General features: G+C 42.8%; 1 protein-coding gene across 1 annotated transcript in view; it reads left to right on the plus strand.

Moving 5' to 3' along the window:
- The window catches only part of nrxn2a (neurexin 2a), an 833,732-nt gene that overhangs the window by 747,207 nt on the left and 60,227 nt on the right, over positions 1-26,298 (plus strand). The window contains exon 17 of the mRNA XM_060936298.1: positions 11,120-11,301. Coding sequence (XP_060792281.1) covers positions 11,120-11,301 — 182 coding nt within the window. The remainder of the gene's footprint in view (positions 1-11,119; positions 11,302-26,298) is intronic.

Consider the following 26,298-nt stretch of genomic DNA (forward strand, 5'->3'; position numbering starts at 1 on the left):
CCAAAATACAGTCTGTAACGGCTTCACTAATTAGATGATGAGTTGAATAATATGCCAAACAGCAGTGTTTTTTTGGCTCTCCAGGGTTTGTGCCTGACAGCCTTGACTTAAGTTGCCTCATTTGTTTTTAATTATGTTGTCTTTGTTGACTTGCCTTTCCTATAAAGACAGTGTTATACAGATGTATGCATATCTCAAGAGATAAAACACACTGAGCTGTTACATGCTGTTACAGGAAAATTTTCAATGACAAAGTTATGTGATGCATCCCGAAACAAAGGGAAAAGCTGATCATTTTTCAATAACAGCATGCCTTAGTGTTTTATTCCTCTTATATTGCAGCAACTATCCAACATCCATCATCTGTAGCCGCTTATCCTGTTCTACAGGGTCGCAGGCAAGCTGGAGCCTATCCCAGCTGACTATGGGTGAGAGGTGGGCAAGGCAAGGCAAGGCAAGTTTATTTATATAGCACATTTCATACACAATGGCAGTTCAATGTGCTTTACAGAAGTAAAAACAAAAACAGTAAACAACAGAGAAATAAAATTACATAAAATAATTTTATTTTTATTCTAAAACAATTAATTAAAAGAATTAAAAGAAAATAAGAATTAAACAGTAGTAGAAATAAAATAATAAAATGAAGTAGTAGTTCAAATAGGAGGAGAAAAAAGAAACCAGCAGAATAGAATAAAGAATAAAATAGAATAAAGTTAAAGTAAATTTAAAACATGCAGAGAAAGTAAAGATTATAAAAAATGTAAAGAAGACAATATTAATTATTTAACAGAAAGCATCTGAAAACAGCTTGGTCTTTAACCTAGATTTGAAGCTGCCAAGAGCAGGAGCATTTTTAATGTCCTCTGGCAGTTGGTTCCATAGCTGTACTGCATAGGAGCTAAAAGCTGCTTCACCATACTTTGTTTTAACAACTGGTTTTAATAGTAAATTTTTCTGTTTCGATCTGGTAGATCTGATTGGGTTAGGCCGCTGCAACATATCAGAGAGGTAATTGGGCCCTGTACCATTTAGAGATTTATATACCAGCAGCAATGCTTTAAAGTCAATTCTGTAGCTTACTGGAAGCCAGTGAAAGGACCTTAGAATTGGAGTAATGTGCTCTGTTCTTTTTGTTCGTGTGAGAACCCTAGCCGCTGCATTTTGAACCAGCTGAAGTCGTTTGATGGTCTTTTTTGGCAAGCCTGTGAAAAGGCCATTGCAGTAATCAACCCTACTAGAGATGAAAGCATGTATTAGTTTTTCCAGATCATTTTTTGACATAAGTCCTCTTAGTTTGGAAATGTTTTTTAGGTGATAAAATGCCGTTTTAGTGATTGCTTTCATGTGACTGTCAAAGTTTAGCTCGCTGTCAATGAAAACACCAAGATTTTTAACCATTTCTTTAGTTTTAATCCCTTTTGTGTCAAGAATAGTGGTAATCCTGAGTCTTTCATCTTTTTTTCCAAATAGAATTACTTCTGTTTTATCTGTGTTCAGCTGAAGAAAATTTTGTGACATCCAGCTGAAGAAAATTTTGTGACATCGATTTGATCGATACACTGGTAGAGACATTCAAGGGGGGCATAATCATTAGGTTATAGAGCAAAATAAATTTGGGTGTCATCTGCATAGCAGTGATACAAAATTGAATTTTTATTGATAATTTGCCCAAGTGGGAGCATATAAAGGTTGAAAAGTAATGGTCCAAGAATCGACCCCTGGGGGACACAACAGGTCAAGGACATTGACGTGGGGTACACCCTGGACAAGTCGCCAGGTTATCGCAGGGCTGACACATAGAGACAAACAACCATTCACACTCATAGTCAATTTAGAGCCACCAATTAACCTAACCTGCACGTTTTTGGACTGTAGGGGAAACTGGAGCACCCGGAGGAAACCCATGTAGACAGTATGCAAACTCCACACAGAAAGGCCTCCGTCAGCCACTGCGCTCGAACCCAGGACCTTCTTGCTGCGAGGCAACAGTGCTAACCACTACACCACCATGCCGCCAACTATTTTCTGTTAAAGAAAATTAACTAGATAGAGACCGTAACTAAAGTCATAGTAATTTGCGCTAGCTGTTACAAACCAGGACGTCTGGTCACCATACCTGTCAGGGCGGATGGAGATAAATGTATGTGCAGAAGATATTTATTAAGAAAAGTGCAATCAGGCAAACAGTCCAAATCGGCAGGTATAAGTCAGAAACGATAAACAAGCAGTAGGTCAGGTGAGGCACAAACAGGATATCGTAGGCACAGACAAAGGTGGAATCAAAGGACGAGGAACAGGAATTAGGAATTTGGAAATCAAAACAACGCACGGCTCGGTAACGTGGCTAAACAACTCAATACTTCGCAACCTGAGTTAGTCTTTGGTGTCCTTATATATGCATGCTGATTGCGCCTTAATCCAGTGAGTCATTAGAGGTGTGCACATGTGAGTCAGTTCGCAGCACGTGCCGTCCAGAGCCAGCCAATGCACGCGGGTGTGACGGTACCGTATAGATCCGGAACAGTAAGAGGTAGAAAATGATGCTTAGTGAGGAAAAGTTGTGCCCTGCCGCCCTGCTTATAAATAAAATTGTTTTCTGATGCCATGTCCATACAGTAAATATACAGTGGCATGCAAAAGTTTGGGCACCCTTGCTGAAAATGTCTGTTACTGTGAATAGTTAAGTGAGCAGAAGATGAACTGATCACCAAAAGGCATAAAGGTAAAGACGACACATTTCTTTTCAGCGTTTTCTGCAAGATTTGTGTATTATTTTTGTTTTGGACAATTGGAGAGTGAAAAAAGAAAAGGAACACCATGCGAAAGTTTGGGCACCCCAATACATTTGAGTTCTCAGGTAACTTTTACCAAGGTTCCAGACCTTAATTAGCTTATTGAGCTGTGGCTTGTTCATATTCTTCGTTAGGAAAGGTCAGATGATGCAGATTTCAAAGCTGTATAAATTCTCTGACTCCTCAAACTTCTCCCTAAAATCAACAGCCATGGGCTCCTCGAAGCAACTCCCTCGCATTCTGAATAATAAAATAATTGACGCTCACAAAGCAGGAGAAGGCTACAAGAATGTAGCAAAGTGTTTTGAGGTAGCTGTTTCTTCAGATTGTAATGTTATTAAGAAATGGCAGTTAACAGAAACAGTGGAGATCAAGGTGAGGTCTGGAAGATGAAGAAAACTTTCTGAAAGAACTGCTCGTTGGATTGCTAGAAAGGCAAATTAAAAACCCTGTTTGACTGCAAAAGACCTTCAGAAAGATTTAGCAGACCCTGGAGTGGTGGTGCACTGTTCTACTATGCAGCGACACCTGAACAAATATGACCTTCATGGAAGAGTCATCAGAAGAAAACCTTTCCTGCATCCTAGCCACAAAATTCAGTGTCTGAAGTTTGCAAATGAACATCTAAATAAGCCTGATGCATTTTGGAAACAAGTCCTGTGGACTGATGAAATCAAGATAGAACTTTTTGGCCACAGTGTGCAAAGATGTGTTTGGAGAAAAAAGGGTGCCAAATTCCAGGAAAGGAACGCCTCTCCAACTCTGAAGCATGGGTGTGGATCGATCATGCTTTGGGGTTGTGTTGCAGCCAGTGGCACAGGGCACATTTCACTGGTCGAGGGAAGCATGGATTCGAATAAATACCAGCAAATTCTGGAAGCAAACATCACACCATCTGTAAAAAAGTTGAAGTTAAAAAGAGGATGGGTCCTACAATAAGACGATGATCCAAAACACACCTCAAAATCTACAACGGAATACCTCAAGAGGCCCAAGCTGAAGGTTTTGCCCTGGCCCTCACAGTCCCCTGACCTAAACATCATTGAAAATCTGTGGATAGATCTCAAAAGAGCAGTGCATGCAAGACAGCCCAAGAAACTTGTAGAACTGGAAGCCTTTTGCAAGGACGAATGTGTGAAAATCCCCCAGGTAAGAACTGAAAGATTATTAGCTGGCTACAAAAAGTGTTTATAAGCTGTGATACTTGCCAAAGGGGGTGTTACTAGGTACTGACCATGCAGGGTGCCCAAACTTTTGCTTCAGGCCCTTTTCCTTTTTTGTCATTTTGATAATGTAAAAGATGAAAATAAAAAATTATGTTTGCTTAAAATATAAAGGGAATGAGTCATCTTTAACTTTATGCCTTTTGGAGATCATTTCATCTTCAACTTGCTTAACTGTTCACAGTAACAGCAATTTTGAACAGGGGTGCCCAAACTTTTGCATACCATTGTAGCATATATATATATATATATATATATATATATCATCTCATTATCTCTAGCTGCTTTATCCTTCTACAGGGTCGCAGGCAAGCTGGAGCCTATCCCAGCTGACTACGGGCGAAAGGCGGGGTACACCCTGGACAAGTCGCCAGGTCATCACAGGGCTGACACATAGACACAGACAACCATTCACACTCACATCTACGGTCAATTTAGAGTCACCAGTTAACCTAACCTGCATGTCTTTGGACTGTGGGGGAAACCGGAGCACCCGGAGGAAACCCACGCGGACACGGGGGGGAACATGCAAACTCCACACAGAAGGGCCCTCGCCGGCCACGGGGCTCGAACCCAGGACCTTCTTGCTGTGAGGTGACAGCGCTAACCACTACACCACTGTGCCGCCCATATATATATATATATATATATATATATATATATATATATATATATAGTGCAATTTGTCAAAAAAACAGAAGGGGGGATTTTTTTTTTTTAATCATGAAACTTCACAAAATTAAGGTAACAATAGGCTAACAGCTCAATAACATCCGATGATATCAAATGAATAACACTAAATGAAAACGAACACTAAACCAGAGATAGTAAATTCATCTTCCTATCTCTCTGACTAAATACACGAACACTAACACAACAAAGTTTGCATTGCTTGTCGCGTTGCTGTGATGTTTCTCTCCCTCTGGATTAAATGGACAGTGACTCAAAAATCACTAAAATACATGAATACTAAATGAACAGTTTGCTCTGATGGCGCAGTTCACATTGTGCCCAGCTTTCCGATTTAAACTGTTTTTTTTCTCATCCTTATACTTCCTGTTTCATGGACTGTAACAGATTTGCTTATTTAGTAATTTTAATACAGAATTTACTTTGAAATTATAATCAGACACTCCAACGTCCCCCCTAAAAAAAAAATCGTCCGTGAAAAAGGCGGCATCCGCCAAAAGGCGCGCTGTTTGCATCCCTGCAACGCAAAGATATTGTTATTATCTACAATGTATCTATTTGCTGGGGACGTTCGTGAACATCAAAGCTGCCACTTCGGGTCATTTTGAAAGTGAGTGCAATGTAGACCATAGAAAACTGTGTCACAACATGCCTGTCATGTCAACTTTTTTTTTGGTTTGTTTGTTTTATTGACGGGGTTGTCCCCGAGGATTTTTTTTCAGCAGAGATAAAAACCAGAGGGGGGGGGATGATCCCCCCCATCCCCCCCAGCAAATCGCACCCAGTATATATATATATATACTCTATGAGGCAGTAGCCACAAAAATGAAGCGTAATCCAAAAATGAACAATTTAAAAATCACTGCAGTAAAATATACCAAGTGTCTGTACTTTATATTATTCTATTCTTACTTCTTACAGTTTTCGAAACTGAAACCTCTGAACTGAGGCTGACATACACACGCTGTTGCCATGGCCCAAATTCTTATTTCCCAGAAAAGGCCCAGTACTAGAGCTCAGTGGTCTCAATACTCTTTTCGACAACTTCCCATAACAACTCGGAAGTGCATCACATCTACGTCACACATGGGGCCACTGGCTGAAGAAGGCGAGGAAAGAGGGACAACCTGGAGTATATTTTAAAATAGGAACACACTTTCCCTCGGTAATAAGCATAAACATGTCTGAAAGTGATTTCTTTAGTCCATTTATTTCGAATCGTGAACCGAATTGTATCCACTCACTGGCCATTTTAATAGGAACACCTGTATGCGCATGCGCAGTGCGCTATTGTTACACTTATTCTTACAACATGATGACATAGTGGCTCCTGCCTCTATGAGGCAGTAGCCACAAAAAAAACAACAACTGATTGAAAAAATCATGAAAATCGAGTTATAAAAGATTGAAAAAAATCCTGTTTTTCATGGATCATTCCAGTTCGGTGATCCGAATCAGCACCAAAAATCATAGGAACATAATTCAGCCCAGAGTTCAAGATTAAGATCAAGGTTTCTTTATTGTCGCTGTACTGTACAGTACAGTGAAATTGAAGCAAGCAATCCAGTCAGTGTATTCATACAAACACTTAGTATTAAGGAAAGAGGGGGTAAAAAAAAAGGGAGGGGGGGATAGTCGGATCTGTACAAGATAAACATTCAAGCAAAAAGATAGATAGATAGATAGATAGATAGATATATAGATAGATAGATAGATAGATAGATAGATAGATAGATAGATAGATAGATAGATAGATAGATAGAAGAACTGCTTAAAAAGAAATAAATGTAATTCTATGTATCTAGGGTGTGACCTATGATACAGCATGACGATCAGTCAGTGGGTTATTGCACAGTGATAAGTGAATGTATTGCACAGTTAGGCGTGATAATTGCACATGTGCCCATGTTGACAGAGTGCAGTTGAGCAGGAGCAATATAAATAAATAAATAAATAAATAAATAAATAAATAAATGTGATCGAGAGAATAAGGTGCATGTGGTTGTAAAAAGATATACTATTTATTCTAAACTAGTTCTATACTATTTATCTATACTAGTTATTCTGCAGGGCGGCACGGTGGTGTAGTGGTTAGCGCTGTTGCCTCACAGCAAGAAGGTCCTGGGTTCGAGCCCCGTGGCCGGCGAGGGCCTTTCTGTGCGGAGTTTGCATGTTCTCCCCGTGTCCGCGTGGGTTTCCTCCGGGTGCTCCGGTTTCCCCCACAGTCCAAAGACATGCAGGTTAGGTTAACTGGTGACTCTAAATTGACCGTAGGTGTGAATGTGAGTGTGAATGGTTGTCTGTGTCTATGTGTCGGCCCTGTGATGACCTGGCGACTTGTCCAGGGTGTACCCCGCCTTTCGCCCGTAGTCAGCTGGGATAGGCTCCAGCTTGCCTGGCTGCGACCCTGTAGGACAGGATAAAGCGGCTAGAGATAATGAAATGAGATGAGTTATTCTGCAGGTGAAATTTGGTGATGATTGGTTGAAAACTGAGGGAGAAATACGAGCGTCCTTAAAAACACTTGGAGAATAAGAAGAAGAATAAAGTAGAAAGATCCTGAGTGAGAGAGTAGCAATTTGCACCAGCACTTCTAGCACAAATTAATAAAGATCTTCTGATCAGTCAGAGGACGGCACGGTGGTGTAGTGGTTAGCACTGTTGCCTCACAGCAAGAAGGTCCTAGGTTTGAGCCCAGCAGCCGGCGAGGGCCTTTCTGCGCGGAGTTTGCATGTTCTCCCCGTGTCCGCGTGGGTTTCCTCCGGGTGCTCCGGTTTCCCCCACAGTCCAAAGACATGCAGGTTAGGCTAATTGGTGGCTCTAAATTGACCGTAGGTGTGAATGTGAGTGTGAATGGACATTTGTCTGGCGACTTGTCCAGGGTGTACCCCGCCTCTTGCCCATAGTTAGCTGGGACAGGCTGTAGCTTGCCCGCGACCCTGTCGAACAGGATAAGCGGCTACAGAGAATGGATGGATGGATGGATGATCAGTCAGAAGCTAGAATTCAGCAGTGACTGCTGCATAATAGAAGTTTAACTTGAATGTTACAAATCCAAGTTCTTTCTTTCTATGAAGACTGAATATATTTTCTTGGGTCAGAAATCAGAACTTGTGTAGTTTGCTTCAGTTAAAATAGTTTTAGAAAATTTGAGACAATGCAGTGATTCATGAAGGCTATCAGGATAAAATAAGGCTTAGACACACTGCTCTATATTTCTATCAGGTAACTTCTGTTATGTTAAAGTTCTTTTCTTTCCAAAGAGGAAGCTATATAGGAACAATGTACATTGTTCTTTAACCTTGAAGATGAGGCAAGGTAAGCTTCAATTTGGAAACTTCAGATCAAACGTATCTGAAAATAACCGCAGAGGAGGAGCACTCTTTGAAATAGCTCACTATATAGAAACTAGGATATAATAAGTTCATTAATCAACTTCAAGGGCACATGAAGTCTAAATAGACGCAATAAAGGAATATACTGTCAGATGAGAATTGATGGAGTTATTGATTACTTTATAGCAGCTTTAATACCATATGAGATGAAGGCCACTTCCCGACATTTACCAAATAAACAGACCTAGCATTCGGTTTCAGTTGTGAGGAAATCGATGCTTTTTCATCAGTGAAATTGTATAGGACAGGATTGCAGTGCTTAACTTTTGGACTCTGCACAGTTCCATTTGAGGTTAAGTCCCTGTGTTCCAGGGCAGACTGTCCTTGTCTGTTCTTCACAGTTTGCACTGTTATCCCTGAGGCATCGTGGTCACAGGCCCATTGCACTCTCCACGTCCATGTGTCGCTAACAGGTGTCGGCTCCCTGGGCTCCCTTACATGCGCCAGTGCTAGCAACAAGTTAGCTGTGAATTTTAGGAGCAGGTGTGCAACGCTTTCTTCCACAGCCAGTCTCACCAGATCAGCTAATTACATTCCCCTCACCTTTTCTGTTTAGCTCGTTTATACCACCGTGGACACCAGAGAAGACAGATGGTTTCGAAATCCGCCTCTCAGGTTCGATTTGACAATGCACGCGAGCTCACATGTTTAACGGAGCATAAAGTGCTTTACAGCAAATGTAAGCAAAATGGGCTACAGACAGAGTTGGAAAGGTAAAATGGAGATGTATTATTTCACCTGCCAACTGGCATCAAAACAAAAGAGAAGCGCTCACCACGTGGAATGATCACAATTGGGTTGAATTCAGACAACATGAAACTTGAAACACACAGTGAAGAGCTGAACACGAGCATCCACAGGTGAATGACAGCACAATGGGCGATTGTTCTTTTTTCTCATGGTGCTTCCCAGGCCTCCGTGGGTTTCTGTGCATTGTTCACTAAATATTGCTGTGCACGCAGGGATGGAAAATACCTGAGTAATTGTGCTTTTATGAATACAATTAATTGTACTTATGCTTTACTGGACCACAATCTGGCCTAGTGGTTAGCTGTCAGTTGGGAGATCATGAGTTCTACTCGTGGTCGGGTCATACCAAAGACCATCATAAAAATGGTACCTACTGCCGTCTGGCAAGGCATGCTCCAATACAGATGCAAGTGGGTAGTCAAACTCGCATGGTTACCAGAGGACCGGCCCCTCACTGTAACCCTAGCTGTATAGGCGAGAGGCCAAGGGCTACGGAAATGGAAATCAGCGCCACCCAATGCGCCTTAACGGCCTGGTTAGTACTGGGGCGGGAAACTGCCTGGGAAGACCAGACCAGGGCATGGCATGGCATGGCATGGGAAGGACTTTAGATACCTTACTGGAGTATTATTGAAAATTAAATACTTGTACTGGCGGCACGGTGGTGTAGTGGTTAGCACTGTCGCCTCACAGCAAGAAGGTCCTGGGTTCGAGCCCCGGGGCCGGCGAGGGCCTTTCTGTGTGGAGTTTGCATGTTCTCCCCATGTCCGCGTGGGTTTCCTCCGGGTGCTCCGGTTTCCCCCACAGTCCAAAGACATGCAGGTTAGGTTAACTGGTGACTCTAAATTGAGCGTAGGTGTGAATGTGAGTGTGAATGGTTGTCTGTGTCTATGTGTCAGCCCTGTGATGACCTGGCGACTTGTCCAGGGTGTACCCCGCCTTTTGCCCGTAGTCAGCTGGGATAGGCTCCAGCTTGCCTGCGACCCTGTAGAAGGATAAAGCGGCTAGAGATAATGAGATGAGATGAGATGAAATACTTGTACTCTTAATTAAGGTGGCACGGTGGTGTAGTGGTTAGCACTGTCACCTCACAGCAAGAAAGTCCTGAGTTCGAGTCCAGCGGCTGACGACGGCCTTTTTGTGCGGAGTTTGCGTGTTCTCCCCGTGTCTGCGTGGGTTTTCTCAGGGTGCTCCGGTTTCCCCCACAGTCCAAAGACATGCAGGTTAGGTTAACTGGTGACTCTAAATTGACCGTGAGTGTGAATGGTTTTGTCTCTATGTGTCAGCCCTGCGATAACCTTGCGACTTGTCCAGGGTGTACCCCGCCTCTCACCCATAGTCAGCTGGGATAGGCTCCAGCTTGCCTGCGACCCTGTACAGGATAAGCAGCTACAGATAATGGATGAATGGATACTCTTAATTACAGTTCCAAGAAAAAAAAACTGTTCTATTACTTCTTGCATTCTTATTTCAGTATTCAGATCTCTTCATCTCATCCTGTCAATGACCGTACGCTCTGTATATATATATAAAATCCGCTTAATTTACTATCCAGTCATTTCAGTTTATCATCCAATCGAGTATGTTTTCCACACTTGTATACATGTTACATTATTGTTTGAGGTAAATTGAGAGAATTCTCACTTTACCCTGGCAGTACAGACTCCCGTCATACCACATCTGATTGTTTGGAGCATTGTGGCACACCAGGTGAGCCAGCCATCTCTCCCGCTCCCTAGAGCCTGGTACTAGTTCAATGCCCCATACTCATATGCCTCCACACCAGTGTCTCAGCAGCAGACCCCAAACGCTGTTCCATATTAACGCTTGACTGCACAGGAAGTCCAACAAAAGGTCGAAAACTAAGATGAAGTTTGATTAGCAAATGATTGCGACTCTCATGAGCAGCAGGGCTGTTAAGCTGCAAGTCAGCAGAGGATGTCTTGTCTTCAATTGACAGTGCTGGCACAGGTTTGTTTGACGCTGATGTAATCTTGTGAATAAGCATCCAAATCAAGGATGCACAAGGCCTGATGGAACAGATGGCAAGTCAAAGACTATTTTTTTTTTTTACCTTGTTCTCATTTAAATCCTTGTACAGAGTGGATGTGAAAAGTGAGAAGAAGCTCTTTTGCATCACCTTGTCTTATCATTCTATCAGTCATCCCAATACCTTAAAGTTTGTACTTTCCATCGCTCCCTTATTTAACCTTTCACCAAAAGCCTTATCCGTCTCTCTCTCTCTTTCTCTCTCTTGTTCTACTAGCTGGGACCACATATATATTTGGGAAAGGAGGAGCTCTTATCACATACACATGGGCACCAAATGAGCGACCAAGCACCAGGGCAGACCGGCTGGCCGTTGGCTTTAGCACTCAGTTGAAAGATGCCATCCTGGTGCAGGTGGAGAGCACACAGGGCCTGGGAGACTTCCTCCAGCTACACATAGTGAGTACCGAGCTTTTACCTTGCTCCAAGACCCTACTCAGCTGTTCTGTTGAAGAATTAATGAAGGCATTTGATGATCAGTTACATGTCATCTGATCGTTTTAGTTTATTATCATTGTCATTAGTAGAAGCTTAAAGTTTCATGTATGTCTGGAAGTGATGATTAACTTATGTTCATTTGTATCATCTGGAAGCTCTAGTCCAAGCAATTAAAATGACATAACATGAGTGTTTCTCTCAGAGTGCAGATGCTACTTTTGTAGTTTTTGGACCCATAGGACCTCTGAAATAAAAACTCAATGCAAATGAAGTTGGATAAAATCTTAAGTCGAGTTATTCCTTTCAGGCATTATAAAATCATGAAGCTGCATCGAGGCCATATTCTGAGATCAAGCTGTGCAAATAAACCTCGTCATTTGCCCCAGATAAGATGAAGTGATAACACAGCTCACAGGAAAGATTAGAAGTGCCTCGTGAGAATATTAATTTGCATAATATAAAGAACATGAAAACAGTAACACTAAGAGTATGACTTGCTAATATTTTAGCCTATTAAAATTACATAGACCTGCGATGTGTAGTGTATATTAAGTTAGAAAATGGCTCGCTGATCCTTTGGATTTTTCTCACAATTATATTTCAAGTGAGGTGAAAAAAAAAATAGATGCATTATCTTCAGATAAATAATACATTTGGTCTGAAACTTAGACTTTCACAGTGAAAGCCTCCTTAGCAATCCAGGAATAAACAGTCTGACAGCAGCTGCTTGGCCATATACAGAGCAGCGTTTGTTTTCAGAGCCTCCCCCTTGCTTGTTGCAGTCTTTAAACTCAACAATGGTTCATTCTACTGCTGAAAGGCTAGGTTTGTGTGAGCTCTGTCAGATGGCTGTTTTGATGGTTCATCTGCTAAATGTCTTTCCGTTCGATCCAGTTCTAGCCCCAGAGTTTCTCCTCACTCTACACAAGGACATTGCTCAACGTTGACTTTCACACCGTCAAGCAAGCACCTGTGATTTGGCGTGTAGAATGTTTTCAGGTTCTGATTGAAATAAAAGCAAGTCTGTAAAGTTTATGGTGAGCATAAAATGCTGGTTACAGTATGCTTTTACCTCAATACTTGCCCTTCATGCAGAAGTATTTGCTTTGCTTTGGACATTAGAAGCAATGACACACAATTTATTTGATCATAAGTACAGCAAAGACATGAATTCAACAAGAGAAAGCATACACCTTGGGGAAATAAAATCTTTAAGGTGTTCTGCCTCCCATTTGTCCATGTCCTGTCATATTGCCCCTGCAGTGTCCAATCCCTCCAGCTCTATCTGGTTCCAGGCTGATGATGCTTGGCACCACTTTCTCGCCCACAGAGTCTGAGACCTGCAGGAAGGTGTGGGCTGATGAATGAGGTGGTACCATCAACAGACCAGCCACTCTCAAAGTCAGTAATGAGCAGCTGAGTGGTTTGGTATTCCAGGGTGGCTGTGTATCGATCTTCACTGAGACTCTGGCCTCCATCATCTCACAGGCATTTTGCAATGAAGGTGCTGTGGGGGTTCACCACCCCGCTTGTCAGGGGGGAGCTGATTGATTAATAGAGCTCTCTGATCTGTATGGCTGAGTTTGTTCAGTAAAAGCAAGTAATGGGAGAGAGGTGCTGCAGCTGAGCTACAGGAGGGGTGTAGATCACAGATTCCCAACACTGGTCCTGGAGTCCCCCCTGTTTTGCACTGTTTAATGTCTCAGGAAGAGCTGTTAGTTAGCTGATTAGTTGAATCAGGTGTGTTGGGTACAGGGAAAAGAAAAATCTGCAGGGCAGGCAGGGATGGATCCAGACCGTTGCAACCGATGCACGTGCATCGGCCAGAAATATACAGTATGTGCATCACTTGGCATTGGTCATGGGGCGTGTGCTTACTTTACCGCTATCCGGCTACATGGGCTATAGCCACACTCGAGCAACAGTCCAATGGTTCACAATCTGACCACCTGTGGTAAGCAGTGATGCTTACGGTACCTGACCTAATTACCTGTATTCTCATGATTCTTTATATAGCATGACCCGAGACAAAGAATCTAGGTCAAACCAATAAAATGCTCTAGAAAGAGGTTGAAATTCGAAATACGGCACAAATAACGGGCTGAGCCACAGTCGTAGCAGGCTGTGCCCAGGCTGTTTCGAAAGGTCTCAGGGAGAGGGAGGTGCCTGTAAAGTTTGGCAGGGCTAGGATTTTCGGTAGCTGAGTTATGAATTTCAAAATCCCAGCGTGCATGCGTGGCTGGAACCAAGACTCATATTAAAGTTTTCAGCGAGCCGCGCTCGCACGGGGCTTTGGGGGTGAATAGCGGGCTGAGCCATGGTCGTAGCAGGCTGTGGCTGCCCTCTTCAGAAAGGGCTTGGTGTGCTCTATGCCTCTGTAAAAATCCATAGTGATCTGGTAAAATTAGTGAAAATATTTCTGCAAATGTGCATCTGTCAGATTCTTGGACTGGATCCGTCCCTCGGACAGGGGTACTTCAGGATCAGTGTTGGGAATGGAGTTGATGAATGGAATGATATGAAAGTGTCTATTTTTTTATTCAAAACATAGCCCTTCTGAGGCTCTGTAAAACATGACTCTAGCCCAAAAAAGGATTTATGAACATGAAATTAAGTAGCTGAAATATCTTGCCCAGTGGATTTGTCTCAATCTCACCATAGGTTTGATTAATAAACCAATTGATCCTTTATGTCTTCACACCCATGCCCTGCTCTCAACAGTGACAGAGGTTATTGCTCCAGATAGCCATTTGTATTAGACCAATTCTCGGGTACTAGAATTAGATTGCTCATAGACTCCCATCTTTCAGGATACTGTGTGTCATCTTCAGACAAACGGAGAACAAATATCCTGTCGGTTTTACTAGATGGACTTGTTATCTTAGCTCTCAGACAAGATCAGTGGTGATGAGCCAGATCTTCATATCCTATGCACTAGCCTGCTTCCATACTTGCACAGCTTGTACACCCCTGACCACAGAGCAGCTACAAAAGTTACCATTCGCCTTGACATATTGCTGTGCTTGGAGGTTCTACCATGCCAAACTCCCCCTTTCTGCCTCAGGCTGAAGGCATCCATCTCACATTTGACTTATTGTGGAGCACTTTGAGCTGAGGAACAGATGCAAGGGGCGGGGGGCTCTCCTCAGGGGAAATCAGTCTTTTTAGCAGTGTATATCCCCTGGACAGATGTGGCATGATTAAAAGTGGAGGGAAAATCTGTCAAATGGTGGTGCCTTGCCTCATAATTAAAGGAGCATCTGTTCCTGAAACAGTTAGCGCCAACCTTAAAGCATTGCACATTGACTCAGCATTTTCTCTCCGTCCTTTTAGTAAGTGTGGTCTGCGTTTAAAATGTAATGGAAATTTGATGACCCAGCAATACTCAATGGCTCTAATATACTAATGAATTAAGTGTGTAAACTTCAAAAAGCCTCAAAAGTGTGGATACTGATTTACTGAAATAGACTACAAAAGAGTGTGTCTTTCAGCAATCAGAAAAGTGTGTGTTTTCACTCTCTTTTCTTGGTTTTTTTTCTTAGCATTTTTACATTTTACAACCCTGATTCCAAAAAAGCTGGGACACTGGGTAAAACATAAATAAAAATAGAATGCAATGATTTGCAAATACTTTTCAACCCATGTTCAATTGAATACAATACAAAGATAAAATATTTAATGTTTAGACTGATGAACTTTGTTTTTTGTACACTCTTTGTACATCCGTCCATTATCTGTAGCCACTTATCCTGTCCTACAAGGTCGCAGGCAAGCTAGAGCCTGTCCCAGCTGACTATGGACGAGAGGTGGGGTACATCCTGGACAAGTCGCTAAGTCATCGCAGACACAGACACAGACAACCATTCACACTCACGGTCAATTTAGAGCCACCAATTAGCCTAACCTGCTGCCTTTGGGGGAAACCGGAGCACACCCACGCAGACAGCATGCAAACTCCACACAGAAAGGCCCTCACCGGCTGCTGGGATCAAACCCAGGACTTTCTTGCTGTGAGGCAACAGTGCTAACCACTACACCACCATGCCACCCCACTCTTTGTACACTCATTCTGAATTTGATGCATGGAACACATTCCAAAAAAAGTTGGGACAATGGGGCAATAAAAGACTAGACAAGTTGTGGAATGCTCAAAACACACCTGTTTGGAGCATTCTACAGGTAAACAGGTTAAGTGGTCATTGGAAAGACCCAGTCATTCACAAGCAAGGATGGGGAAAAGTTCAGCACTTTGTGAAAAACTGCATCGGAAGATTGTCCAACAGTTTAAAAACAATGTTTCTCAATGTACAGTTGCAAGAAATTTAGGAATTTTGCTATAGACAATCCATAATATCATTAAAAGACTCCGAGAATCCAGAAAAATCTCTGTATGTAAGGGGCAAGGATGAAAACCAACATTGAATGCTCATGACCTTTGAACCCTCAAGTGGCACTGCATAAAAAACTGAGATGATTGTATCTCATCTCATCTCATTATCTCTAGCCGCTTTAGTCTGTTCTACAGGGTCGCAGGCAAGCTGGAGCCTATCCCAGCTGACTACGGGCGAAAAGCGGGGTATACCCTGGACAAGTCGCCAGGTCATCACAGGGCTGACACATAGACACAGACAACCATTCACACTCACACCTATGGTCAATTTAGAGTCACCAGTTAACCTAACCTGCATGTCTTTGGACTGTGGGGGAAACCGGAGCACCCGGAGGAAACCCACGCGGACACGGGGAGAACATGCAAACTCCGCACAGAAAGGCCCTCGCCGACCACGGGGCTCGAACACAGACCTTCTCGCTGTGAGACGACAGCGCTAACCACTACACCACCGTGCCGCCCACATCCAAAAACGCCACTGAATTTTCTGGGCCTGAGCCCATCTGAGATGGACTCGTGTAACGTGGAAAAGTGTGCTGTAGTCCAACAAGTCTACATTTCAAATTGTTTTTGGAAATCATGGCTGTTGTGTCCTCCAGGCTAAAGAGGAAAAGGACCATCCAGATTGTTACCAGCATAAAGTTCATAAGCCAGCATCTGTGATGGTATGGTGGTGTGTTAGTGCCCATGGCATGGGTAACTTGCCCATCTGTGAAGGCTCGATTAATGCTGAAAGGTGCATATAAGTTTTGGAGCAACATGTGCTGCCATCCAGACGACATCTTTTTCAGGGACATCTCTGCTTATTCCAGCAAGACAATGCCAAGCCACATTCTGCATGTTACAACAGTGTGGCTTCATAGTAACAGAGTGTAGGTGCTAAACTGGCCTGCCTGTCTCATTGAAAATGTGTGGTGCATTATGAACTGCAAAATATGACAACAGAGACCCCAGACTGTTGAGCAACTGAAGTTGTATATAGAGTAAGAATGGGAAAGAATTTTACTTTCAATACGTCAACAATTAGTGTCTTCAGTTCCCAAAGTTACTGAGTGTTAAAATAAAAGATGATGTAACAATGGTAAACATGCCCCTGTCCCAACTGTTTTGGAACATATTGCAGACATCAAATCTGGAAAGAGTGTATATTTACAAAAACAATAAAGTTTATCAGTCTGAATATTAAATATGTCTTTGTATTGTATTCAGTTGAATAAATGAAAATGATTTGCAAATCACGGTATTCTCATCTCATCATCTCTAGCCGCTTTATCCTGTTCTACAGGGTCGCTGGAGCCTATCCCAGCTGACTACCAGCGAAAGGTGGGGTACACCCTGGACAAGTCACCAGGTCATCACAGGGCTGACACATAGACACAGACAACCATTCACACTCACATTCACACCTACGGTCAATTTAGAGTCACCAGTTAACCTAACCTGCATGTCTTTGGACTGTGGGGGAAACCAGAGCACCCGGAGGAAACCCACGCGGACAACATGCAAACTCCGCACAGAAAGGCCCTCGCCGGCCACGGGGCTCGAACCCGGACCTTCTTGCTGTGAGGTGATGGTGCTAACCACTACACCACTGTGCTGCCCAGGTATAAAATCATTATCAAAATATAGGTATAAAATAAGTGCAGCCAGGCGAGGTTTGTTTTGCCTGGTAACACTTGTTTTATATTCTTTTTTTTTTTAAACAATTTTCCAATATTGATCATTGTTTTTATTTGGCAATATAGTCAGTGTGTGTTTATGCATATTTCAGATTTTATTAAATCGTGGGCAGTGTGTACTTAGCTAGCAAACACAAGATGTCCAGGTTCAATAATATTCTGGTTCTATAATTACCAAAGCAGACCTGCAAGATGGCGACTTTGGATTTGTTTAGAAAAGACATGAAACGTCTTTGAAGCATGATCTTACACTTGTGAGCTTTTGTCCAAAATTGTTTAATTAATGAAGCTTTATTAATCACATGTGTCATATAATTAGTACCTTAAAGGAGAACTGAAGTCATTTTTAAACTTGCTTTATTTCTTAATTAATGTGTTATTCAATTATGTTTTCGGTTTTAGTAACCTTATATTGTGACTGGGGTGGCACGGTGGTGTAGTGGTTAGCACTGTCGCCTCACAGCAAGAAGGTTCTGGGTTCGCGGCCGATGAGGGCCTTTCTGTGTAGAGTTTGCAAGTTCTCCCCGTGTCTGTGTGTGTTTCCTCTGTGTGCTCCAGTTTCCCCCACAGTCCAAAGCCATACAGGTTAGGCTAATTGGTGGCTCTAAATTGACTGTAGGTGTGAATGGTTGTTTGTCTCTATGTGCCAGCCCTGCGATAACCTGGTGACTTGTCCAGGGTGTACCCCGCCTTTCACCCATAGTCAGCTGGGATAGGCTCCAGCTTGCCTGCGACCCTGTAGAACAGGATAAGTGGCTACAGATAATGGATGGATGGATATATTGTGACTCGTATTGGCAACTAATTGCAATTAAATATTATACTTATCGGCCTATTCGGTTTTTAGCCATGTTGAATTTAGTTCGTTTGGTCCACGGCAGGCGTCGTTTATCCATGCGATCTTCACGAGACTTGTGCGAGACTTTGAAACGTGAAGTGTCAGCCAGGTGTCAGTGCTGCCATTTTGAAAACTGTTTTCCAAACGAAATATTGCACAAAAACGAGTTTAAATGACGATTACTGCCTACTTTTTTCAAACTTTCCTGATTGCTATCAAAACAAACAAAACTGATTACATCAGCATTCGAAAGAGGGCGCCCACATCTTTTGACAACGTTGGCAGATGTCGGTCACTTTGATTTCCGCTGTACGTTTTACTTCCGTTCTACGATGTCTTGCACAGGTCTCAACGAATCTCGTTTACGGCCATCGCTTTGACATGCAGACTGATATATTACAGAGCATATTTCAAACAGGCGGCACGGTGGTGTAGTGGTTAGCGCTGTCGCCTCACAGCAAGAAGGTCCGGGTTCGAGCCCCGTGGCCGGCGAGGGCCTTTCTGTGCGGAGTTTGCATGTTCTCCCCGTGTCCACATGGGTTTCCTCCGGGTGCTCCGGTTTCCTCCACAGTCCAAAGACATGCAGGTTAGGTTAACTGGTGACTCTAAATTGACCGTAGGTGTGAATGTGAGTGTGAATGGTTGTCTGTGTCTATGTGTCAGCCCTGTGATGACCTGGCGACTTGTCCAGGGTGTACCCCGCCTTTCGCCCGTAGTCAGCTGGGATAGGCTCCAGCTTGCCTGCGACCCTGTAGAACAGGATAAAGCGGCTACAGATAATGAGATGAGATATTTCAAACACTCATAACTTGCTATAGCAGCGACAAAATAGCTGTCACAAATGCATTCCTATATTTAATAAAATGAGAAATAGAATTTTGATAATAAAAAATTTGCCTTCAGTTCCCATTTAATTTTTATTGCACAGTCTCAATTCGTAGAGTCATACATTTGCTTTGATAAAATGTACAGCTTCTAATGGTGAATATAGAAAAAGGAATAGAGCCTCAGAGTGGTCTTTTTGATGAGCATCTTCCTAAAAGGCTGTGGATTCTTATAATTGAAAAGAAAAAAACATACTGGAACCAGGATGACACAGTCAAAAGAGATATACAGAGATAGATTAAAAGACAAATACAGCTGGATAAGTACAATTACAAACAGAAGATTGAGGCTACCTGGTGTCAAGCAACTCTCGTGAGGCATGGCAGGGGATTAAGACCATGACCAATGTCCCACATAATGGCAGGAGGAAACCTTCCCTGATCCTGTCTGGAGGTGAAGGGCTGGAAAGGGCAAACCAGCTGAACAGCTTCTTTTGTCACTTTGAGAGCATCAGCGATGTTGGAGCTGGCGTTGTGCTGCCCCCACCAACCCCTGCATCTGTCCTAAACATCAGACAATCAGATGTCTTTCACCTTTTTAGCCACTGTAATCCAAGGAAAAGTCCTGGCCCTGACAACACCTGTGGTGATATCCTGAAGCACTGTGCAGAACAGTTAGCCCCTGTGTTCACTGACATTTTTAATTTCTCTCTTAACCTCTGTAAAGTCCCTACCCTGTGGAAAACATCTACAATTGTACCTGTGCCAAAACTGCCAAGACCCAAGGAGTCCAATGACTTCCGACCAATAATCAAATCAAATCAAGTTTATTTGTATAGCGCTTTTAACAATAAACATTGTCACAAAGCAGCTTTACAGAATTTGAATGACTTAAAACATGAGCTAATTTTATCCCTAATCTATCCCCAATGAGCAAGCCTGTGGCGACGGTGGCAAGGAAAAACTCCCTCAGACGACATGAGGAAGAAACCTTGAGAGGAACCAGACTCAAAAGGGAACCCATCCTCATTTGGGCAACAACAGACAGCCTGACTATAATATTAACAGTTTTAACAGGTATAACCCTCAACTGTCCTCATAGGGCCGTCCTTCACAGGAGTGGTGCGATAAAACTCTGACCAGACACAGGGCACCAGGATGGATCAAGCAGGTCCGAGGGGCAGAAGAGGCCAGCATCTCAATCCCAGGATCAACATGTAACTCAGAGGGACAGATTGGGGGGGGAAGAGAGAGAGAAAGAAAACACGTTGTTAGGTATGCCCTAAAAATGACAAGTATTAAATCTGTGTGGTAGGCTCGCAGAGACGAGAGTCTTTACATCAGGCATAACACACAACAATGGCATGTTAATATGGTAAAATATATCATGACCTGCTCTAGCTGGATGCTTGATTGGGTGATGGGAGCACACTCCTCAGCAATGATGAGATGCAGATGGGACCATTAGGGCTGGCCAAGACAATTCAGTTACATTTCACCGGGTCTGGGACATGCGACAGAATGTCTGACGGCCGATTCCCTGCAGGCTACGATAGCCAGTCGATAGCACTGACATCCTTGGTCATGAAGTGCCTGGAGCGTCTGGTAAAGAGGTACATTGTATTCCAAACTCACCATCTTATGGACCCCCTGCAATTTGCTTATCAAGCCTCCAGGGGGGTGGAGGATGCAATCTTGACATTAATGCATCTTCTGCACACTCGCCTTGAGAAACCAAAGAGTCATGCTAAGATTTTATTTGTGGACTTTTCATCTGCTTTTAACACCATGCAACCTAAGATTCCTGCAGCTATTTTAGCCAATGAATTTTATCTTAATACAGGTATTATTTATTGGATCATGGACTTTCTTAACAGTAGAGTCCAGCGGGTCAGAGTGAGCTCATTTCTGTCTGATGTGATGACAACATCCACAGGTTCCCCACAAGGATGTGTTTTATCGCCTTTATTATTTATCTTATATCCAAATGCATGCACTAGTACTTTACAAACCAGGCATTTTATTAAATATGCGGATGATACTGTTATAGTGAGCCTTCTACAGGAAGGGGAGGTAGATCATAGGCCAGTTTTAGACTTCTTTTTAGAATGGTGCAATAAGTCTCACTTAATTTTAAATACCAGTGAGTGCGTTTACATGCACATAGAGAAAATCGAATTTCTGCCGTTGCTCGACTGAAATCGAAGTTCTAAATGCCATGGAAACACCTTAGCTAGGCTGATACTGAACCGAACTTGATTTCTCGTAATCGAGCTACACGACCTAGATTATGCGATTTTTGCCGAGCTACTTAGTGCATGTATATCCTATCGAGCTACGTAGTCGAGCTACTTACTTCAGCACTGCCCCTTCCGGAAGTGACGAGTGACGAGACCACAAGCGGGAAACACAACAGCCTCGGTCGGCATGACAACAGTAGTAGCGAGCAGCAGAAGCGGTCAGGAGGAACAAACGAAGAAGAGGAAATGGCAAGCAGAAACGTGCACTTCTGGAGCAATGAGGAGACAGAGTTCATGCTCATTCAACTTAAGGAGTTGAATATATTAAAATTCATGGACGAGAGAAAAACGCGCAATGAAGAACACGGAACTGATAACTTTGTTTACACTCTTGAATAGCTCTTCTTCATGATGACAACCGGAAGTGTACCAACACAATGGGGCGTGTAGCGCCACCTGTGGCTCGGGTGCACAATGTACCTCATACAATAGCTCGATTTCCTTGTGTGCATGTAGGATTGGATTTCTCTGGCACGCCTGCTGGGACCCTTTGCTCGATTACCGACAGCAGCTCGATTTGGATGTGCATGTAAACGTACTGACTAAGACTAAAGAAATGCCCATAGATTTTAGAAAGTCACAACAATCCACCGACACCGTTATTAATGGGGGGACTATTCAGGTTGTCGCAAACTACAAATACCTTGGTGTTGTGCTAGATAATAAGCTTAAATGGGACTCATGGACTGATCTTTTGTACACTAAGACACAGCAAAGAATGTACTTTTTAAAGAAATTGCTTGTTTTTAATGTTAACAACAAAATGCTCCAAATGTTTTAGGCCCACTTTACACGGGGACGGTCTGAAACAAAAACGCAAAAGTCCGTTTTCGTTCTCACTTTTTTACGCGTCTACACGACCGTTTTCAAGGAGGAAATCTGCATCTATACGGTGACGCATAAATGTGTGGAATTCAATTGGATGTGCATGCCAGGCGGCTAGGTGGTGCTGTGAAAGACCTCCGCTATGTCTGCACGCATGTACAACGTCTTCCGTCTTGTCTGATCTGCACATCTGCGCCGCGAAAACTTTGACTACTCTGGCTATGGTAAGTAAGAAAGTAAGTAAAAAAGTAAGAGCATACTATACCCGCCTCTGTTCATTAACGGTATATGTGCAGATTCGGTATAGATGTTCGAAGGACTCCTGGACGTTTATTAAAGCTGCCAGAGCAGCTTGAAGGTCCGTTGGATCGATGTAATCAGACATGCTCTTACTTTTTTACTTACTTTCTTACTTCCCGGGCTGGCATGTACAGTATATGACATATGTATGACGTAAACACGTACCCGACGTGAGCATATCCAAGCAGAGTTTCGCGTATTGGGTAGTTTAGACGGATATGCAACGGGGGCTGTTTTTAACTTGTCCACTCTGGAAGGCGTTTTCAATTTTTGCCGTTTTTCAGCCTCGGAAACGCTGTCCCTGTGTAGACGAAAGGCACTTCCGATAAAATATTTAGTCGTTTTTACCCGACAGCGTCCTCATGTAAACGGGCCCTTATACTGCTTTTATTGAAAGTGTTTTAACTTGCTGTATCATCTGCTGGTTTTTGAAATGCCACTGCGTCACAGAAAAAGACAATCAGAAGGATGGTTACAACTCCCAGCAAGTTACTTGGGATCACTTTACCAAGTATAGATCAAATTTATAAAGATAAAGGCAAATAATATTGTTTGTGACTTCACACACCCTTTGGCCTCTTATTTTAAACTACTGCTGTTAGGTTCTTCACCTCTTGCCCTCAGCCGCAGCCGGAGCGATTACCCATCTCGAGACCAGTCCCCTCGCGTCACCCAGACGTCTGGGGATGAGTCTCAGAAAAAAGACAGGAACCCCATAAGTTCGCAATCTTTTATTCGCAAGTCCCCAATGAGACGAGAGAATACAGGGGATTTTATATGTGTGTGTTATCTGTGTGGATGAAGTGACATCACTGTTTGATATCTGTCTATGTGTGTGTGTGTCTGTGTGGATATGCAGCTGTGGGTGTGTGTGGGTGAAACCTTGGATCAATCATGTCATAATGTTCTGTATACATTTCATATCAGCAGATGTTCTAAAAGATATCAACATTTACGCACAACCTTAGGTCAGAGATAGCACAGTTCTGATAGAATGTTCCAAAAGATTAGCCTAGTAAACTAGACCCACCCGCCTAGTGGCCAAAAATATTTTTGCCTACGAGTGGGTCTAGCCTCGCACCATATCAACAAAACACCCCGGGCATCAAATCGTGCCCGCCAATCACAACGCAAGGTTTTTGTTTGGATTCTTTGGGCGGGCTTTTGCAGGAGTGACGACAAGGCTGCGCAACGCTGGAGAAAGCACAACAGGAAAGATGGCTACGGCTAGTGAACAGCGCGCGTTTGACTCCGCTTTGGAATCAGTTTTAGAAGAATTAGACTTGGAGTTTTCGTTGAAACATGAGCAGGAAGAGGCTCTCCGCTCATTCCTTTTCAAGAAGGACGTTTTCGCTGTTTTGCCGACTGGCTATGGCAAAAGTCTGATCTACCAGCTGGCTCCGCTGGTAGCCAAAAGGATGGGGCTAGTTTGTGCAGTACGAAGAATTAATAAACAGCTTTGAAACATTACTTTTTGATTGTTTCTTATTTTCCCGTTATTTTAAATTTAAGGGAAATTATTTCACCAAACACCACTAAATAAAAATAAAAACTCTCAAAAACAGTTTAAGCAAACCCTTGAAAAACACTTGAAAAAAAATGAGTGTATGTTAAGTATGTGGTACAGACTCCAAACTTGTGGTCATTATCTCCAAACTTCTTAATATCTAGAACCTGTTTATTAATTAATACGCATTTTGAAAAATGATTTATTTCAAGGCCTCCCCCACTGCTTTCTGTCGCTCTGACTACGTCACAGTCACTGTTGCGCTGATTGGTCAGAGCGTTGGCCTATACGCACAGAGACAGTTTGAAAGACAACAGGTTGTTCCTACCCACACCCTTCGGAAATGTCTACGACCGAGACCAGACTAAATATTCACATTTAGTCTGGCTTGCCAGGCTACCAAAAGATATCAATATTACGTCTCGAGCAATGTGTCTAGCTTAGACAGAAGGTCACTTCTTGAATGCCAGAGACAGAAGAATGTCTTCTTGGTCATTTTAAACAAAACAGAGGGTCACAGACTAAATCCTTTACAATTAAGAATAAATCCTTACAATTATTTATCCTTACAAAGAAATAAAACCTTACAACTGCCATCTAGGCATCATTTTTGTTCACCCTTTCTGACTAAGAACAGATCTAAATTTTCATTTGTACCACAATCCATAAAAGCCTTAAATCAGTTGAAGTAGCTAGACGTCCAGCTGGTCTGGCCATACCCAATGGTGCATAGTGCATTGTAGGCATGATGAATGTTATTTATGTTATTTCTGTTGGTGTCTGATGTATGTATTATGTGTTTGTGTTATATGTTTGACGTTCTGTCATGAAGTGCCTTGTGATTGTGCTGCAATCCCAACTGCCCCTCGGGGACAATAAAGTTATCTACTACTAACTAGAGAGATATTTAGCAGGCATTGTCTTTGTGTGCCTTGAATATGGTTTAGACTAATACACTGGTAGAATCCATTTGGACATGCCTGATTGGTTTGTGTTGCCACTGAAATAGCCATTTTAGCGTTCCTATGATAGATCTTAAGCTGCTCTCATAAAGCCTCTGTAGTTGTCGGGTCATTTTTACAAAATGTCTGCCTTGTTTCCATCTGCTGTGTTTGTTCGTTGTTGCTGTGGGCCACATAAGATTTGTGAGCAATTCACAATTTACTCCAGAATATATACAAATCAAGAGAGTGTGTTTCATCTTTATTACAGGAAGCAACAAACAGTAGTTACACATTGATCTTTCCTTGAGATATGACTTCTCGGCACTTATTGAGCTGTTTAATGCACATTTGTTTACTGAAAGCCATCAGACCTGCGGTCTAGTGCTCTGTTATGAAGAAAGAGGCAACTGGTACATTTCATATACGTTCAATTACTCAATTCGTTGGAAGTCGAATTATAGATTTCACAATATATTCATGGAGCACTTAATGAGGAACACCCTGTACACCTACTCATCTAATCAGCAATTCATGTGGAAGCAGTGCATACAATCATGCAGATACGGGCCAGGAGCTTCAGATAATGTTCACATCAACCATCTGAATGGGGGAAAATGTGATCTCAGTGATTTTGACCATGGTATGATTGCTGGTGCCAGACAGGCCAGATTGAGTATTTCAATAACTGCTGATCTCCTGGGATTTTAACAAACAACAGTCTCTAGGGTTTACTCAGAGTGGTGCAATACAGAAAAAACAAAACATTCAGTGAACCGTAGTTCAGCCTTGTTGATGAAAAAAGGTCAAAGGAGAATGGTCAGACTGGTTTGAACTGACAGAAAGGCTAGAGTAACTCAGATAACCACTCTGTATAATTGCGGTGAGCAGAAATGCATGTCAGAATGCACATCCCATCGAACCATGAGGCAGATCGTCTACAAGAGTAGAAGATCCACTGAAGTTGATGTTAGCCTACTTTACAAAAGATATAGCACAGTTAAATTAATGCTAAAGAGAAACGCAACAAGATACCAGCTGTCCTCCAGGTTTATAAAAGTCATAGATAAAACCATGGCATCTCCTCAGTAGGCAGCACGGTGGTGTAGTGGTTAGCGCTGTCGCTTCACAGCAAGAAGGTCCGGGTTCGAGTCCTGTGGCCGGCGAGGGCCTTTCTGTGTGGAGTTTGCATGTTCTCCCCGTGTCCGCGTGGGTTTCCACCGGGTGCCCCGGTTTCCCCCACAGTCCAAAGACATGCAGGTTAGGTTAACTGGTGACTCTAAATTGACCGTAGGTGTGAATGTGAGTGTGAATGGTTGTCTGTGTCTATGTGTCAGCCCTGTGATGACCTGGC

Source organism: Neoarius graeffei, chromosome 12 (genome assembly GCF_027579695.1).
Source record: "Neoarius graeffei isolate fNeoGra1 chromosome 12, fNeoGra1.pri, whole genome shotgun sequence".
NCBI classification, from domain to species: Eukaryota; Metazoa; Chordata; class Actinopteri; order Siluriformes; family Ariidae; genus Neoarius; species Neoarius graeffei.